At 38.4% G+C, this 18,405-nt stretch overlaps 1 protein-coding gene across 3 annotated transcripts in view; it reads left to right on the top strand.

Moving 5' to 3' along the window:
* The window catches only part of Neto2 (neuropilin and tolloid like 2), a 73,896-nt gene that overhangs the window by 11,011 nt on the left and 44,480 nt on the right, over nt 1-18,405 (top strand). For 2 of the 3 annotated variants that reach the window (XM_040735395.1, XM_040735393.1), the window contains exons 2-4: nt 9,713-9,769; nt 13,251-13,391; nt 13,992-14,240. In XM_040735395.1, the coding sequence (XP_040591329.1) occupies nt 9,713-9,769; nt 13,251-13,391; nt 13,992-14,240 (447 nt within the window). Of the gene's footprint in view, nt 1-9,712; nt 9,770-12,913; nt 13,072-13,250; nt 13,392-13,991; nt 14,241-18,405 lie in introns of all 3 variants that reach the window. The other variant, XM_040735394.1, reaches the window with a different exon arrangement.

Genomic DNA, 18,405 nt, shown 5'->3' with positions numbered 1-18,405 from the left:
CTCTTCCTTAACAGCCAGTGATTGCTGGCCTCCGAGCTTTGTTGTCCAGTGTTCCCAGAGAAGCCAGCGGCTTCTGTGGTGCTTTTTTCAGCACATCCTCCTAGCCAGTGCCTCTCTAACGTGAAAGGGTCCGCAGTCTACCTGGGAAAGTGTACTGAAAGCCCCGCCTCATTCTTTCAGATAATTCAGGCAGTCATAGCTAATGTTCTAATATTCTTCAATATTAGAATAATTTGTCTTTTCATGCCTCATCGCAAAACTTCTGTACTGAAAGCCTCCTCTTCTGCCATAGCCTGTCCTCCAAAAAGTATAATTCTGTCAAACCTCTATCAGATTTGGGAATTAACTCTTGATGCATAAAGATTTGAATCTTATCTTTATGACTCTCAAGACATTTAGCTTCTCTTTCCTGCACTAAAAGACAACTTGGGATTTTTAGAACTTGCTAGTTACTTCCAGAACTGACCACTAAACTTTTCTTTGTTGTTCTAATCTCTGTACAATTGACTGAAAAATTCCTGTCCTTACCATATTCAATGGTTCTACAATGGAAAATAGTTCTTCAAGGAGATGAGGAGGCAACTGACCTTAACCCCCACTTTGTGACACCCAGTTACACTCTCCTTTCCACCTTCTTACATATGGGCCAGGAAGGCACTAAAAGTCCTACCTCAGATCTAGGAAGGTAAACAGAACATTGGGGTCAGCACAGACAGCAGCTAAATCTACTGGCCCAAAGACTGTGTTCCTGTTTGTATGAGGTACTGCCTCGCTGAACAGGATCTCCTTTCATCTGCGCCCCTCCCTCTGTTGGAGCTCTTTGGAGCTCTCCCTATGCCCAGTACCTCTGCTAACAGCCCACCTATGAAGTCTTTTCTTCCTCCCCATCACTTGTTAGAATGTGTTGGGTGCTGCTCTTCTGCTTCCTCTCCCAGACTGCGGTGTCCCTCCTGACTTTTTTGCCCTGACTAATCAACTTCTCCCTTACTAGATGAACAAGAAACTGCTTTGTGGAGTTCATACTACAACAATCAGTTTGTAAAAAGATTTTATCTCAGATGATCCAGTAGTCACTATCCGACCAGATTTGCTGTAGTTTCCTTTCACTAGATTATAGAATCCAGACCCTCTTCTAAGGCTAGTGCTGCCTTCACTGACTATAGCAACCTTTATACAGATAGTAGGTACATTTGGAGAGTCACATATATATGCTGGGAATGCTCTGGAAGCATAGAAAATTGTTACTTAAGAGTTCAAACAAAATAAAGTCCATGAACTTTAAATGTCTGTCTTTCAAGAAACAAGCATATTAATGTCCTACCCCTGTAAGCTGCCCTGTGCCCTCCTCAACCTTAGGTGTCTGCCACCAGCTAATAAAGCATCAAGCTATTTTCTGCATGGCCATGAGTGGGAAATGGCTGTGGGAGGGGATGCACAGGAGCATCATTGTATTTAAGAGACATCTTTGGGTATGTCTGAATTGACATCCCAGCCTGCACAATTAACCTTTATTCTTTGTATCTTCACTTCCTAGAATATCAGCAAAGTGGCCAAATAGGAAAAGCAGTATCAGTGGAAGCCGTCACTCTTCACTGTTTATCATATATATTGACTCTGTAAATATGTCCCTGGTACAACCCTAGAAAGCCAAATCCTGCTTCCAGGGTCATCTCCAACTGTCTGATGGTCCATTTGAAGTCTGACAAGGTATATTCACCTTAACACTTCACAGGATACTAATATGTGTTGATGATTGTTGGCATGTTTTCATCTTGAATTGAAATTTCCCTTACCACTAGTCTAGAACCATGGAAAATATTATTCACCAGAAGGATCCTCTAGGAACTTTGTAGTGATGAAAAATTATTCAAATTGTGAAATCAGCCTATCAGTATCTCCATTGTACTTAATATCGCTAGTTGTCTAGATACATTGCACATAACAAAGGAGAAGTAAACACCTAGTTGGTAAGAATGTGAGATAATTAATCTGACATTGCCAAAGGTCCTTCCCTTAGTTCCCCTCACCCCTCTACTCCTACAGGAAGACATTTTTAATCTTTTTGAGATCATTGCTGACTGCCCAATGTATTTGCATCTAAGTGTTAGACAAAGTACTTCACCAACCTGTGCTTGGTAGAGGAAATGTGCATTACAGCAAATGGTTGCTTAACATCCTGTGGTGTACTACTACCTTTGTTAAAGCATCCTTCAACTGCATGCCCCCAGTATACAAAACTCACTTTTAGATCCTGAAGCGTTAGAAACGTTACTAGCTCAGGTTCCTTCTAGTTCCACCGAAGGGACTCCTTCAGGTACTATTAACTAACATATATCTTTCCTTCAATGGGAGCTTTGTTTTCAACCTGCATAAAACTAAATTAAAGGATATAAGCATAGGGGTTCATTTTCTAGGGTTGTGCCTGAAAAGTTTCTGTACCCTGATAAGTCTCCACCGATGCAGCAATCCAAATCAGACCAAATCAAACTGAATTAGAAAAAGCCATGTTTAATGGATACAATGTTTAATGGATACAATGCTCCATGTTTAATGGATACAATGCTCCAGCCCCCGCCCCCAGAGAGGAGATGGGAAAGAGGGACTGGAAAATCACAAGTCAGTTTAAATACCCTATGGGAGTGGTCTTGAGCATCTCTGGGGGAGGGGTCATCACTTTGTGGGCTTTCTGAGATGCATCAAGGTTTGGAGAGAGATAGGGATGGACTTGGGTGGACTTCTACCATAATAGTACCATTTACAAAGGTCTACTGACCCTTTTATTCTCAGCAAATAGACCTCAACTCCTGCCACTAGTACCAAAATCAAGTTAAAAAGAAAGCCTACATTCCAAAAGAAATAAAATGACATCTGAAAAAACAGCTTCTCCCAGGAACCAGCATAAGAATAGTGTAACTTCAAAATGAATTTGCATCTAGCAGAAAACTTGTGGGTTTTCTTTATGCTACTTCCTGTCAAATATTATTTCTTCCTTCATAGTCCTATAACACCAATGTCTCTTTATTACATTGGCTGGCATCCATTCCAGTTCTTTAATCCTCTTGCTAGCACTGTCCTCTAAAGGTCCTCACTACTAGTTTGATCCACCATGAGAGGAAATCATAAACCTCTAGCATGTCGGTTCTCAACCTGTGGATTGCAACCCTTTGGGGTCGCGTATCAGTTATCCTGCTTATCAGGTTCACACAATTCATAACAATAGCAAAACACAGTTTTGAAGTAGTAACAATAACTTTATGGTAGGGCCATCACAACATGAGGAACTGAAGTAAAGGATCCCAGCGGTTGAGAACCGCTGCTCTTGCATCTCCCTGATTCTTACATCTTCCCCACTCAGCTTCTCTGCCATTGAAATCTAATCGTGATTTTTGTTATTGCTCTGACTATCCTAGCCATCCCTGCTGCCCTGCACAGATCACCATCATCTACCTCCCAGATCTTGCCTGTGAACTTAATGAGGTAGTAGATACGCCATCACACCTCCACTGAAGCCTTAGTTAGGAGTAACCTAATAACTCTCTGTTGTCTGCAACTTCACCAAAGCCTGTTCTACAGTGTCATGTCATGTTCAGGAATAAATATGCTTAATAAGATCTATGAAGTTTCTTCCTTAACTTTTTTCCTGCCTCTAGATTTAACTTTGTATTTTGAGCTGATCTGGAAAAAAGCTACTTATAAAGCTAAACTCCATTGTTATCAACAAGAACCGTCTCACTTGACTGGTCAGCTAGAAAATCTACCTCCTCCCATCACAAGCCACAAGCCAAATGAAGTATTACCTGGGTTACTTTCTCACTGACTTGGTGTTCCTTTCTTCTTACCTCCCTCTCCACTGAAAGTGATCTTAAACTTGCACATGTCATGGCTCATTTGTGCCCCCTGCTGGGTGTATTTTCATTTGTACTATAAGAACAGGTCTTGGCAGTTAGAGATTAGACATACCAACCTCTTGGATATCTGGCTATCCCTTTTGCCATCTTACAAATAGACTTATCCCCAGCACAAATAACACAGTGTAGAGAGAGGCTTTTCAAAATTATTTTAGAGGCAATTACCCTGATGCCAACCCTTCATTATAAGGATAATAGCTATGGACATTCCTAAGGGTATGATTTACTAGGAGGAATTAACCTGGTGGTTGGACTAAACATGGAAGAATACTAGGATCTTTGCTAGGAATTGGAACCACCTAGAATGAATACAGAGTTGGAAACTTCCTATTCTGGGATTTTAATTTTTCTTATTATTGAATTGTGTTATACATGAATACAACAACATACACATGAAGATCAGAGGACAACTCTAAAGAGTCTATTCTGGGAATTGAATTTAGCCTTATTTGGAAAGTGCTTTTACCCAGAGTCTTCGCACTGTCTCCTCCTGTGCTGTTAACACAGTCAACAGTTCCACTGCCCATGGACTACTGTGCTCGCATATTCCTAAATAATAATCCTTGCTACATGGGGCAGTGTTGGAACTATTTTAAGTACCTCAGCTTGTACCTGGATACTCTGAGGAAGATAGAATTGGAAACTTTCCAGTTCTTAAAATTGGATAAATCTCTAAAGGTGCCTTATATAGCACTGGTTTCCTCTTAAATTCTGCCCTACCACTTTCAATGATCCTCCTCCTATTAGTAATGACATTTGACTTCTTTGTAAGAGCACCATAACCTGTTTTAACAGACACTACAAGAGACTATCACCAGACTCGGGACAATGTTAAAACCTCTAAGACTCTGGACTCATTCCAACAGGAAACCAAAATTCAATTAACCTAAGAGATTTTCGAGGTCTAACAGGTGACTCGATGCCCTCACTGGCAGCCGGCTCCAAGAAGAGTCTGGTAACAGTTTGCTGGTGGAAGGGTGGATTGGTGTCACATGTGTACTATTTTCATGGAGAAATAGCAAGCTGAACTTTTGGGATCCCATGCCTAGTCATACTCCTATTTCAGCTGCCCAGATAAACAAACCTAACCAATGAGCTACATGACCTACAGTAAAGTGCATTTTGTTTTGTTTGTTTGGTTGATGGTTCCCTTTTGAGAGAGGGTCTCCCTCTAGCTCTATATGGCCTATGTAGACCAGGCTGGAGTGGAACTCACAGAGATCCTCCTGTCTCTGCCTCCTGAGTACTGGGGTTACAGTGCTTAGGGTTCCTGTTGTTGTGAAGAGACACCATGACCATGACAACTCCTAGAAAGGAAGACATTTGATTGTGGTGACTCACTTACAGTTCAAAGGTTTAGTCCATCATAGTCATGGAGGAAAGCAAGGCAGCCTGCAGGCAGACATGGTGCTAGAAAAAATGCTGAGAGTTCTTACATCTTGACTCATAGGCAGCAGAAAGTGGTCTGTCTCACTGGGCATTGGTTGAGCCTATATGAAACCTCAAAGCCTGTTTCCACAGTGACACACATCCTCCACCAAGTCCATACCCACTCCACACAAAGCCACGCCTCCTAATAGTACCACTCCCTATGAGCTTATGGGGGCCAATTACATTCAAACTACAACAAGGTGTACACCACCACACCCAGCCTTAAACTTTAAATACAGTAGCAATACTTGGCCAGGAACTTTAAATAAGCCAAGTCTTCTTTGTTCATTTGGATCACACTAGCAGTTTATGCCGATGGCTCTATCACCCCAGTTTGGAAACTACTTGATGAATGTCTCTTTTTGCCTTAAATTTTTTCCTAGTGATTTTTTTGTTTTCATTAAAAACTATGTTTTTATTTAAATATTTATTAGAGTAAATGTTGTGAGAGAGACAGAGAGAATGTGTGCCATATGTGTGCAGAAGTCCAAGGAAACTGTAAGGACCTGTGAGAATGCTGCAAACTCGTGTCTTCTGGAAGAACAGCAACTGTTGTTAACCTCTAAACCATCACCATAGCCCCAGATCTATATTGTTTAATATTAATAAAACTGGATTTATTTTTGGTTTTACATTTTGGTACAGATTGCAAATGGTACAACCATTTTTCCCATGTGCATGTAAAGTAAGTATATATATGTTTTTAATAAAATTTGCAAAAAAAATATTTGTTTTTGTCTTTATTGAAATTAATCACACACATCCAAATCTGGGACTTACTTTTGGTTTGGTCTGATTTTGGGGGTTTTGTTTTTGTTTTTGTTTTTCAGGACAAGGTTTCTCTGTTTAGCCCTGACTGTCCTGAAACTCATTCTATAGACCAGGCTGGCCTCAGAGATCCGCCTGCCTCTGCCTCCCATATGCTGGGATTAAAGGCGTGCGCCATCACTGCCCAGCTATTTCTATGATTAATGTGCTATCCCAGAACCATTTGTTTTTAAATTTTATTGTATGTGTATAAGTGTTTATAGCCTACTATGTTTTTAATTTTCTGACAGTTTTTTAATCATAGTTGTACTATTGATCTCCTGCTTCTGTTTGTTGACTTTTTTAAGATTATTTATTTTTATTTTACATTTATAAGTGTGTTACCTGCATATATGTATGTCCACCACATGTGTGCCTGGTGCCCTTGGAGACCAGAAGAGGGTGTCAGAGCCACTGGGGCTGGAGTTGCAGAGCATTTTGAGCCACCATGGGGTGCCGGGAACTTAATCCCAGCTTCCCTGCAAGAGCATTATGTACTTTTACCCCTGAACCACCTCTCCAGCCCGTTTGTTGATTTCTTACCATGACCATTGTCTTTGTGTCACTTGCTTTAAAGCTATGCGTTATAAATTTGAAAACTGATAAATAATTGTACCTGGGATTTATGAAAGAAAAGAACATAAACAAAAATTTTGAGCAGTTGTGTGTCATCTGAATGATAGACTGTGGGAGATAGATTCCTCTGAGAGGATAACTGACAGAAATGGATGTTTTACTTGCTGAATTTCAAATCCCTAATGTTTTGGAACAAGGAGTTTTGCTTTGTTTTTTTTTTAATCATAAATCTTCTAATTTTGTTGTGATTACTGTTTTTAAGTTCCAAGCTCTGTTTCTCTAACTTGGTTCCAGTATAAAGATGGGAAGTGTTTTGTTTTGCTTTGCTTTGCTGTTTTGAGATAGGATCTCACAGTGTAACCCTGGCTGTCCTAGAACTCACTGAAACCATCTGCCTTTGACTCTTGTGTGCTGGGATTAAAGGCATACCCCACCACACCTAAAATGGGAATTTTAAAAGAATAAAAGGATTGTTCATTTTGATATGGGATCTCTAATCAGACAAAAGCCTACAGTGTTGTTGTTGTTATAATTGAAAGTTCAATACCTACTTCAGGTCGCACAGTAGTTTGGAGCAGGTTGGTGGAAAATGCATCATTCATGTAAATATCTTTGAAAGGGGAAAGGCAGTTCAAATAGTTGAAAGGAGACAAAGGTTAATAAGGATTCAAGAAACCAAGATGAAGAGGTCACATACTTAGGTTTTAAGTTGTAAACTAATGGACAAGAACTATATCTTTATACATTGATGGCCTTGTTAATAGATACTGAAGGCATGCCATTAAATAAACCTGTGCTGTTACTCACTCTCTCTGTGTCATTTGGCAAAGTCTTCAATCACTCTTTTTCCCTCTCCCCTAACATCTTGTAAGTTATAAATTGCAGTTCACTCTGTGTCTTAATCATGTCATTAGTCTCTCTCCTTCCAATTCCACAGTCACTTCTCTACTTCAGTAAATCGCCATTACTTTACTTCTCAAATGACGTTTTTCATAAGTTTATCCTCCTTTAGGAATACTGGTCTGAAACTTAGATGCAGTTATATACTCTCTTGGCTTAAAACCAAAAGTATGTGACTGGGTGTGGTGGTGCGTACCTTTAATTCCAGCCTGTCTCTGAATTCAGAGGCAAACAGATCTCTGGATTCTAGGCCAGCCTGGTCTATCAATCAGTTCCAGCCAGCCAAGGCTACATAAAATCTTGTCTACAAAGTAAACAAAAAAGTAAATCAAAAAATAAAACCTATAGTGAGGAACTAGAAATGTGTCTAAATGCTACTGTGCTTGGCTGGCATGCACAAGGCTGTGGATTCATTCCCTAACACCACAATTAATAAACAAACAAAAGCCTACAGTGATTTCTTTTATTGTAACTGAGAGTCCAAATTCATCAACATGGCATTTACGAATTTTTCTCCAGTCTTATCCTGCCTTTTTCTAACCTGCCATGCCACCATATTTCTTCCTCAAGAGTTCAGGTCCAATTAGGTCTGCCAGAATAAACCTCACTTCCAAATGTTTTCCTCACTCCGTTCTTTTATCTTCAGAAAAAAATGAGTATCAGTTTCCCCTCTCCATGTTTCCATTGTTCAGTCTTTAAATCTTTCTGTTCACCTGTATTACAAGTAGTCTTTGACAACTGGCTCTAGGAAGGTGCTAATTGTTCTAATGTCTACCATTAATTTGGTAGAATGCTTGGTACATAAAATATGATATGCATACCATTGAGACTGGTGTCATAATATTAGTACATCTTCCTGATTTTTCAAATAAGTAAAATAAGCTAAAAGCCTCACAGCTAGTACTCTGGTATAAGACAAAATCTAAACTCCTGTATTCAGCTGCCTCCTGAAGTCCATACTGTTAGGCATTTTGCTGATTTCTCTAGCCATGTCTTTACCTTCAGTAGAGAAGAGCTATTTGATTAAATGAATACCTACTTCAGTCACACAGTAGTTTGGGGCAGGCTGGTAGTATGTTTTCCACTGAATGGAAGAAGGTACCACTCATAAAAATGCCTTTTAAACACACAAAAAGAATATATTGTTTCTTAGGTTGAGGGTGAGGAGTGAAATATAGTATCTAAGTATGGCTTCCTGTTACAGCACAAATTGCAGCACAGTGATTCACAATAGCAGTTTCAGTTGACTTCTGGAAGTCAGGTGATCCAGTTGAGCTTTGGTATAACTACTGCTCACCTAGCCAATGCATAAACACACTTCAGGTGGAGTAAATTGAGTAGTCAGGCTTAGCCAAAACCTGCACAATACATATATATGGGCTTATTTCGTATTGAAAAGTTTTAAATGCCACATAATATTTATTAGTGCTTATATAAATAAGTAGAAAATCAGTTACAGCTTTTCTTTGGTTGTTTGGTAGTAAATCAGAATAACACTTATGTACATTGTGAATGTGTGTGTGAGTGTGTGTTTGCATGTTCCAGCTTTTACACGTTCCCACCATAGTACTCATGAGAGGTCAGAGGACAACTTTCAGAAGTCATTCTTCTGCCATATGGATTCCAAAATCAAACTCAGGTTATCAGGCTCAGTGGCAAGAACCTTTACCCAATGAACCAGCTCTCTCACCATCCCAAGGACATAATAATTAGTATTTCAAAGACTCAGTAGTGAATGCTGATAAGAAATGGTGATTTTTAAGCTAAGTGTGGTGGCACATGTTTATAATCCTAGCACTTGGAAGATAAAGGCAGATTTTGAGATCAAAGCCAGCTTGGCCTCCACAACAAAACTCATGTTTAAAAAGTAATTTTAGAGCCAGGCAGTGGTGGCACATGCCTTTAATCTCAGCACTCTGGAGACAGAGGCAGGCAGATCTCTGTGAGTTCAAGGCCAGCCTGGACTACAAAGCTACACAGAGATACCCTGTCTCGACAAACAAACAAAAAAGTAATTTTAGTCATTAATCTTTTAATAAAATGTAATATAAATTAAACTTTTTAACTGTTCTTTTCTATTCTTTCTCTAGTGTTACTAATAACAGTACTTGTAGTAGAAGGGATTGCTGTGGCCCAAAAGACCCAAGGTAATGTATCAGTTTGAAAGACTTCCGACTTTTTCATAATCCCTTGTCTTAGTTTGCTTTCTATAACTGTGATAAAATACCATGACCAAAAACAGCTTGGGAGAGGAAAGGATTTATTTTGCTTACAGTTTCACACTACAGTCCATCATCAAGGGAAGTCAGAGCAAGAGCCAGGGTGGGGTCCTGGAGGCAAGAACTGAAGCCAAGGCTATGGAGGATGCTGTTTCCTGGCTTGTTCCCCAAGGCGTGCTCAGCCTGCCTTCTTACAGCACTCAGGACCAACTGCCCAGGGAGGTCCTACCCACAGTGAGCTGGACCATCCCACAGCAATCATTACTCAAGAAATACCCCCCCAGACTTGCCTACAAGCATTTTTTAAATTTGAGCCGCCCTCTTAGATGACACTAGCTTAGTTGACAAAAAAATACTAACCAACACATCCCTATTGAGTATAGCAATGACCTAAAGCTTTCTGTCAACCTGTGGACCTCAATTTAACCAGAATCAGCTGCTAACTTGTCTACTCAAAGCTTGTCCTGATAAACTTTTTAAAAGCCAACATCACTAATAGCTTTTAATACACTGTTAATTATATCCAAAATTTCAATGAAACTTACAGTTTTATCAATAGGAAAAATAAAAAGTGCGTTTTCTAGTGTGAACAAGCAAAGTCTTTCAGTGAAGTGTTCGAAGCCCTTTGGTCCTGTTGTCTGACTTTAGAGAACATTAGCTAGTGTGATTTAAAAAAAAATTCAGGTCAGAGTTTAGTGCATTTTCTGTACAACTTTTTTTTCATCAAAGTTATATGTTCACATGTTTAAAAAAATCAAAGTATACTAAATAATTGGGGAAATTATTTTTCATTCTATTCTTCCTCTTCCCTGCTTTATGAAAACCACTTTAAACTTTGTCTTTATTTTGTGTGGGGAAAGATAGACACACATATGCTACAGCGCATATCTGTGTGGCAGGACAGCTTTGGGAAACGGGTTCTCTCCTACCACACCTTTTGTTAGGGAGACTGAAGTCATGCCATCATCTTGCAAAGCATGAACTTTTAACCCTCCAGGCCAGTGGTTCTCAACCTGTGGGTCGAAACCCCTTTGCCAAGCCTCTCTGTCCCAGAAAGAATTTTCATTATGATTCATAACTGTAGCAAAGTTGCAGTTATGAAGTAGCAATGAAAATAATTTTATGGCTGGGTGATGGTTGAGCACTCCTCTTTAAACCCAGCACTCAGGAGGCAGAGGCAGATATATCTCTTGAGTGTGAGGCCAGGCTGGTCTATAGAGTGAGTTCCAGGACAGCCAGGGCTACACAGAGAAACCCTGTCTCAAAATAATAATAATAATAATAATAATAATAATAATAATTTTATGGTTGGGTCATCACAACATGAGGAACTGTATTAAAGGATTGAAGCATTAGAAATATTGAGAACCACTGCTCTAAATCATCTTAACCCCAAAATAGCCACTTTTTTTTATCTTTAGACTCTTTAATTAGCACACTTTAAATAGCTGCTGTTTTTTGGTCATTTCAGTTTTCAACAATCTCTCACCATGAAACATGAAAGTTTAGTTCCTTTATATACCTACTGTTCAATATAAGGATTCCCTCTTTCCTGCTGGACCATCCTTGTAGATAGAATTGTACCGTAATTCTGGTCATATCAGCATTCAGAACCAGGCCTTTAGTGCAAGCCTTTAATCCCAGCCACTTGTGAGGTTGAGGCAGGAGGATCACAAATTCAAAGCTGGTCTGACTGGCCTGTTCATCAAGACCCATCTCATCAAAAATAAATAAATAAAAGCAAAAATCAGTACTCAGGATTTAAACCACTCATCAAAGTTTTTCAATATGAATTTTGCCTATAGGTTCAGGAATATTTTGGTTTTTTGCTCAATTTTTAAAATTTCCTCCCCAGGAAGGGAAAAGGAGTGGATGGCGAGGAGGTAGTGGGGAGGGACTTGGAGGAGAGGAAGAGGGGAGGGAAAACTGATTGGGCTGGAAATGATTGATTAATAATAAAAAAATCCCAGGTGTTGGTGGCTCACACCTTTAATCCCAGCACTCGTGAGGCAGCGGCAGGTGGATCTCTGTGAGTTCGAGGCCAGCCTGGTCTACAGAGCGAGTTCCAGGACAGCCTCCAAAACAATACAGTGAAACCCTGTCTCGAAAAACCAAAAAAAAAAAAAAAAAATTCCTTCCTTTTCTCTATTATGTCTTTTCAGGAATTCCTATTTACTTACAGTCTTCTTAGGTTTTTTTTTAAGTTAACATACAAAGTTTATTATGAAATTCAATATAATGAATTAAATATAAATTTAATTTCTGTATATTTTCACACATATTTTTGTTTCAATCTGGGAGACTTCCTCAATTTTTATTGAGGAATTATAGGAATTATAAAACTTTGTATGGAAAGAGCCAATAAATATTTAAGCCACTGTAAGCCTGTCTCTGAAGCAGTGGCCCAGTTCTTTTGTTGTGTGAAAGCAACCAAAATCAGCAATGAGGTCATTGATACGGCCCAGTAAAACTTAACACACACCTGCAGGCATTGTACCTCTGCGCTAAACTTTCTCACTCTTTGATTTTCTCTGTTTGGTGGAGCTTGCTTCTATCTTTTTTTTAAGAAGGTGTTTCTTTTTGTTTTATGAATATATTTGCTTTTCTGTCTCTGGGGAAAGTGCCTGAAACCCTGTTGTTCCTTGTTGGTTGGTAACTTGGGTTTATTGTTTGTTTTCATTTCCTTACATAAGCTTTATTTACTCAGGGTTGCTTTATTCCATGTGTGCCAACCCATTTTTCATACTAGAAGCTTTCTTCAAATTCCTGGCTGTCCTTGCATATGTACTTAATACTTAACAGGGGCACTAAAAAGCTGATCATGAGTTGTCTGTAGGTATGGATAGGATGTTTTACTTTGAGTCTTATCTTGGATTTGAACTGACATTTGGGACTCTCTGATCTGTATGCTTAACCCTTTCTTAGATAGAAATTGGATTCCAAAATATAAGTCTCTGTTTCCTGTCAGAGTCTCTGTTACTTCAAGAGACCAAGTAAGAGAAACCTGGGACTACCATTGAGTTCATTAACATTCCAGCCTCTCACTTTTCAAGTTGCTGTTTTCACCCTTAGCTGCATCTGGTTGTCCCTAGTCCATCAATCCTGCTTTGCCTTCACCACAGAAGTGAGCCACTGCACAAGGGTGTGGAGGTCAGAGGACAGCTTTCAAGTTCTCTCCTTCCACTGTATGACTTCAAGAATCAAACTCAGGTTGTCCAACTCGATGGCAGGTGTGTACTATCAGGCCTTCCGAATAAGGATAACAAACAAAAGCTTTCTCGCCCTTCTGCTGTAGTCAGTTATACTAAATTTGGCAGTGGTTCTTATGAAGTTATATATGCAACAGAGTGTGGGGGAAAAATAATTCTTATTATGTTTTACTGAAATGATATTTAAAATTCTGTTCAAGATGGACAGAGTATTGGGATCAAGCACATTCCTGCAACCCAGTGTGGCATTTGGGTTCGAACCAGCAATGGAGGTCATTTTGCTTCACCAAATTATCCTGACTCATATCCACCAAACAAGGAGTGCATCTATATTTTGGAAGGTATTTGACAAATCTCTTGTCTTTTCTTGGATAAACTTTTACTTCACTATAAAACTGAGAACATTAGCTAAATACCTTGTTTAAACCAGTTTGAACAAAATTTAAATGTGTTTGAAGTAAATTATAATAAAGATAAATATTGTAAATATTGATACTTAATTTTAATGGGAATTTGTAATTGTTTAAAATATAGCTCAACTAAGTGTGCCACTGGGAAACTTCCCTGATAAGGAATATAAGTTCACTGGCATGCCTTGCTAAGCTTTCTGTTCATGCTGAGTTCCTTTGTTTTTCTCTATATCACATATGATACACTACATGTGGCACATTTTTTTATGGAATAAACAAGAATTAACCTTTCACCTCTTCTAATTTTAGTCAACCAAGTATATTTAACTAAATTAAAAATTACATATTCCTTAGGGAAATGTTACTCAAATTCTATGACATAGCATGATTATCCGTGTGAAAGGGCTTTTCTTATGGCTTTACATACAGTTCTCAGTAAGATTCTCAGATGTGAAGCGCTCAGCTGATGGATTTGCTTGTCCATACATGTATGTCTTGTTCATGTGCTATTTGCTTTCTCTTACCTTATAGCTGCTCCTCGTCAACGGATAGAGCTGACCTTTGACGAACGCTATTATATAGAGCCATCATTTGAATGTCGCTTTGATCACTTGGAAGTTCGAGATGGGCCATTTGGTTTCTCCCCTCTTATAGATCGTTACTGTGGCATGAAAAGCCCTTCGCTAATTAGGTCAACAGGAAGATTCATGTGGATTAAATTTAGTTCTGATGAAGAACTTGAAGGACTAGGATTTCGAGCAAAATACTCATTCATTCCAGGTAACAAATTAAGCGTCCTTTAAAAATAAGATACCTTTCAGTATTTGAGTATATCATTCATTTTAGAATCTTAAGGTTAGAAAAGAATAATTTGATTAAGGTAATCAGATTAAGACTAAAGACATTGTAGCCGGGCGGTGGTGGCGCACGCCTTTAATCCCAGCACTCGGGAGGCAGAGGCAGGCGGATCTCTGTGAGTTCGAGGCCAGGCTGGACCGATAGCCTCCAAAACAATACAGAGAAACCCTGTCTCGTAAAAAACAAACAAACAAAAAAAAAGACTAAAGATACTGTCAAAGTCAAAAGAAAATCAGTCTAGGAACATGTGAAAAACTGATTAAAATAGGGAGCAGTAGACCACTTCCCAGTCTAATTCTGTGGGAGACCAGGCAAAGTTGCATTTTCTTCTTAAATATCTTTTAGGGAACACATTTAGGACCAACATCAAAATAAATGTATAATTTTAAATAATTCAATCCATTGTCTTTTCACAATTTCCACAATGGCAGATTTTTTTAATTGCACTTATTAACCATTCATCAATACTTTAGAAAGTACTTAACAATTGAATTAACACTGCACCTGCATTTTAAAGGGCTCAATCTGGGTCTAGTCTTTTCTCTACCATCTAGTAACTAACGTTTAAGCAATAGTAAAGTAGTAATACCTTCTGTATTCATTTCCTGGATCTGACATAACTAATAAATACAGTTCTGGTAACTTAAAGAAAGAGAGGAATATGTGTTGTGGTAGTTCTGGAAGCTGAAAATTCAAAAATCCAGTAAAACCTCACTCCCTCTAGGAACTGAATCTTGAAATGTTGGGGGTGTGAGTGGGAGGTTGAGACAGTCTCTCTTTGAAGCTATAAGTTGTCCTCAAACTCTCTATGTAGACCATGCTAGCCTTGAACTCTGACTACTTCTGCTGAGACTAAAGGTTTGCATCACCACACCCAGCTAGATCTGTTTATTTCTTCCAATGTCTGGAAGACTATCCAGCATTTCTGTATTTGTGACCATAGTGCTCTAATTTCTGACTTCACAGCTTCTCTTAAAATTCTTTTTCATTTTTATTTATTTGTGTAATACATGGTTTTGTTTTGGTGTCTGTCTCTGTCTGCATGTACTTATGCACAGGGTGCCCACAGCGACCAGAAGAGGGCATCATGTCCCCTGAAGCTAGGTACAGGTGGTTGTGAGCTGCCCTGTGGGTTTTGGGAACAGAACTCCAGTTTTCCCTGAAAAGAGCAGCACGTGCTCTTAATCAGTGATCCATTTCTTAACATTCTTGTTGATGTGCTTTTTTTATAACCATGAGAAGTAAAGTTCACAGGGATTTGGATGTGGGTATACCTGGGCACTACTGCACTTGTAGGTAAAACACTGATGCTATGAGAACTCTAACGCTCTACTCAGTGACAAGTACATGTGTCTAATGTGGAAACTCAGAAATCAGTATGTTATTGTGCCCAAGGAGTTTACAAATATAACAGGATGAAAAAACAACCTGTGCAGCCAGTGTATAATCTTTTTGTTTTGTTTTTATAGAAGAAACTTGTTAATTGAAAAATACACAATGAAACTAATTATAATCCTGTCACTTTATGTTTAAAATATTGCTGACAATTTGGTAATTACTTCTTAAAATGGATTTCTTTATTCAGTTTGCTTTTACAAAACTGGTCATGCTATGCATACAGCTCTATTACCAACTTTTTTATTCCTTAAAAATCAAACCACTTTGTATCTGAATCAATAAACATTATATGGAAGCTTTTTGTATCAGTTATCATCTTTCTAATGCTGAAAGGACAATATTTTCAAACAGTAAAACTTGTCTAATAGACTTTAATAGCAATTTTAGAATCACAGCAAAATGAGCAGAAGTACTTATCAGATACACCCTTCCGATCTCCTATATCCCATCTTGCCAAAAGAGTGATGTATTTGTTACAATCAGGAAGCCAACAAGGGTACATCATAATTACCCAGTCTTTAGCTTACAGTATAGTTCACCCTTGGTGTTATATGTTCAATGAGTTTGGTTAAATAGTATGTATCCACTAAAATCAGAGTGGTTTTACTGCCTAAAAATTCCATATGCTCCACTCACTGCACATTCCTCCCTCCCCCTAAACTGCTGACAGCCACTGGCCTCTATTAGTTTCCCATTTCTATGTCATGAACTGTTTGTTCTTCGGTCAACTTCTTTCCTTTAATTATATGAATGTAAGGGTTTTCCATGACTTGATAGGTGGTGTGTGTGTGTGTGTGTGTGTGTGTGTGTGTGTGTGTTACAGTTATTGTGTATATTTGTATATGTTTGTCACAGTACATGGGTAGAGGTTAGTAGATAACTTGTAGGAATCAGTTCTCTCTACCATAAGGGCTTCAAGGTGAATTGTGATAAATGCTAATGAAAATTATTTAGAAACAAAATACAAACGTTGTATCAATCCAATTATATGTTACCTAAAGTTGTTTTCCACCCTGGTTGATGGCATGAACTTGGAAAATAGGGTTCCTAAAAATGAAGTGGACTAAAGTCCTATGCAATAGCCAATTTTATTCAGAAATCAGACAATTTACACTCTGAGAGTTAAGAAGAATCACATGAGCAAGATACTCAATTACAAGGACAAATCACACATGGCAAAAAACATGAATAACACAGCTGAAGTAAACTCACTCCTATCTGATACTCCTGGGAGAGCACAAAAACACATTCCAAGAACAATTCTGTTTTTGTCTTGGTTTCTTGGAGTTTCTCACAAGCACTCAGAATTCTCACACGACTCCATTCTCGGACTGTGTTCCGATATCAAGTAGACAAATTCATAGAAATAAAAAGTAGAAAGTTAGTACTTTAATGAGGTCAGACTTTCCTTTTTTGATGGTGAAAATTGTTGAACAACTGTGTCAATGTACTAAAACCACTGGACTGTGCACCAAAAAAAAAAAGCATAACTAGGAGTGCTGCCACGTACTTATGATCCAGCTGCTCTGAAGGTTGAGAGAGGAAGATGGCACACTTAAGGACAGCCTGGGCTATATGCAAGACTCTGGCTCAAAAACCATAGTTAATATGGTATGTTTTATTTGTAAAATGTGGCAACTTGTTTTTCTCAAAATGGTGAGGGTAATTAGGATGACTGACTAGGTGCAGTGAAGATGTTCACAGAAGTTTGAGAATCAGTCGTTTTTAACAAAATACGTGATTTGTTTAAATAGGTCAGGTATTTAATGCTTATAGCCTAAATTAACTGAAGTAATCAATTAGTATCATAAAATTCTATTATAAAATCTTACATATGAGTTACATCTTTACAAGTCTAGAGTTCTTGAAACAACAACAACAAAAAAAAACAAATAGACAACAAAACATGTTTTTCAGGGTCTGGAAAGATATTCCTGTAGTTAAACTGCTATGCACATGAAGGCCTACACTCCCATGTTTAACCATGTAAAAATGAAAAACTGTGTGTGGTGGCCCACACCTGTAACCCTAGAGACTCTGACCCACTGGTTCAGCCAAAACCTGTAGACCTCTGGCCTCACATGCACAGTTTTTGTTGTTGTTTTGTACAATTTACTTAAATTAGAAACAATCTCATTTTACATATCAATCCCAGTTCCCTTTCCATCCTCCTATGCCCCCCACCGAGCTCCACATCCCATTCACAGTTTTTAATATTCTTTTTAAAAACCTTTTTAAAATAACCAAATTTAGAGCTGGAAAGATGGCTTAGCCAGCCAGTAGAAGTATTTGCATATAACCCAAGCAACCTGAATTTAATCCCCAGACTCCCACAAGGTGGCAGGAGAGAGCTAACTTCTGCAAGTTGTCCTATGGCCTCCACACATACACCTGATTTACTTTATATGTAAAGACACACACTTTAAACAAAAGTGGTTTTGTTTTTTTCTTTTTACATATTGTGAGAAATTTTATACAGTTAATAGGTTAAAATGTTTGGAATTTCTGGAATATTTTATCTTTGTACCTTATAGGGAGGGCTTCTGGTACAATCTTCATTATATTAAATTTTATACTAATGAACATATAAGGATTATATAATATCCTGTTTTAAAGAAATTTTAGGAATTAGGTATTTTTCTATTCAGTAGAAAAACCAGGACAAGATTGAGTTTCCTAGGTTATTTTT

Source organism: Mesocricetus auratus, unplaced genomic scaffold (genome assembly GCF_017639785.1).
Source record: "Mesocricetus auratus isolate SY011 unplaced genomic scaffold, BCM_Maur_2.0 Super-Scaffold_100045, whole genome shotgun sequence".
In the NCBI taxonomy this organism is placed as follows: domain Eukaryota; kingdom Metazoa; phylum Chordata; class Mammalia; order Rodentia; family Cricetidae; genus Mesocricetus; species Mesocricetus auratus.
Note: the sequence above shows the minus strand (reverse complement) of the source record. Positions and strands in the feature narration are given on the sequence as shown.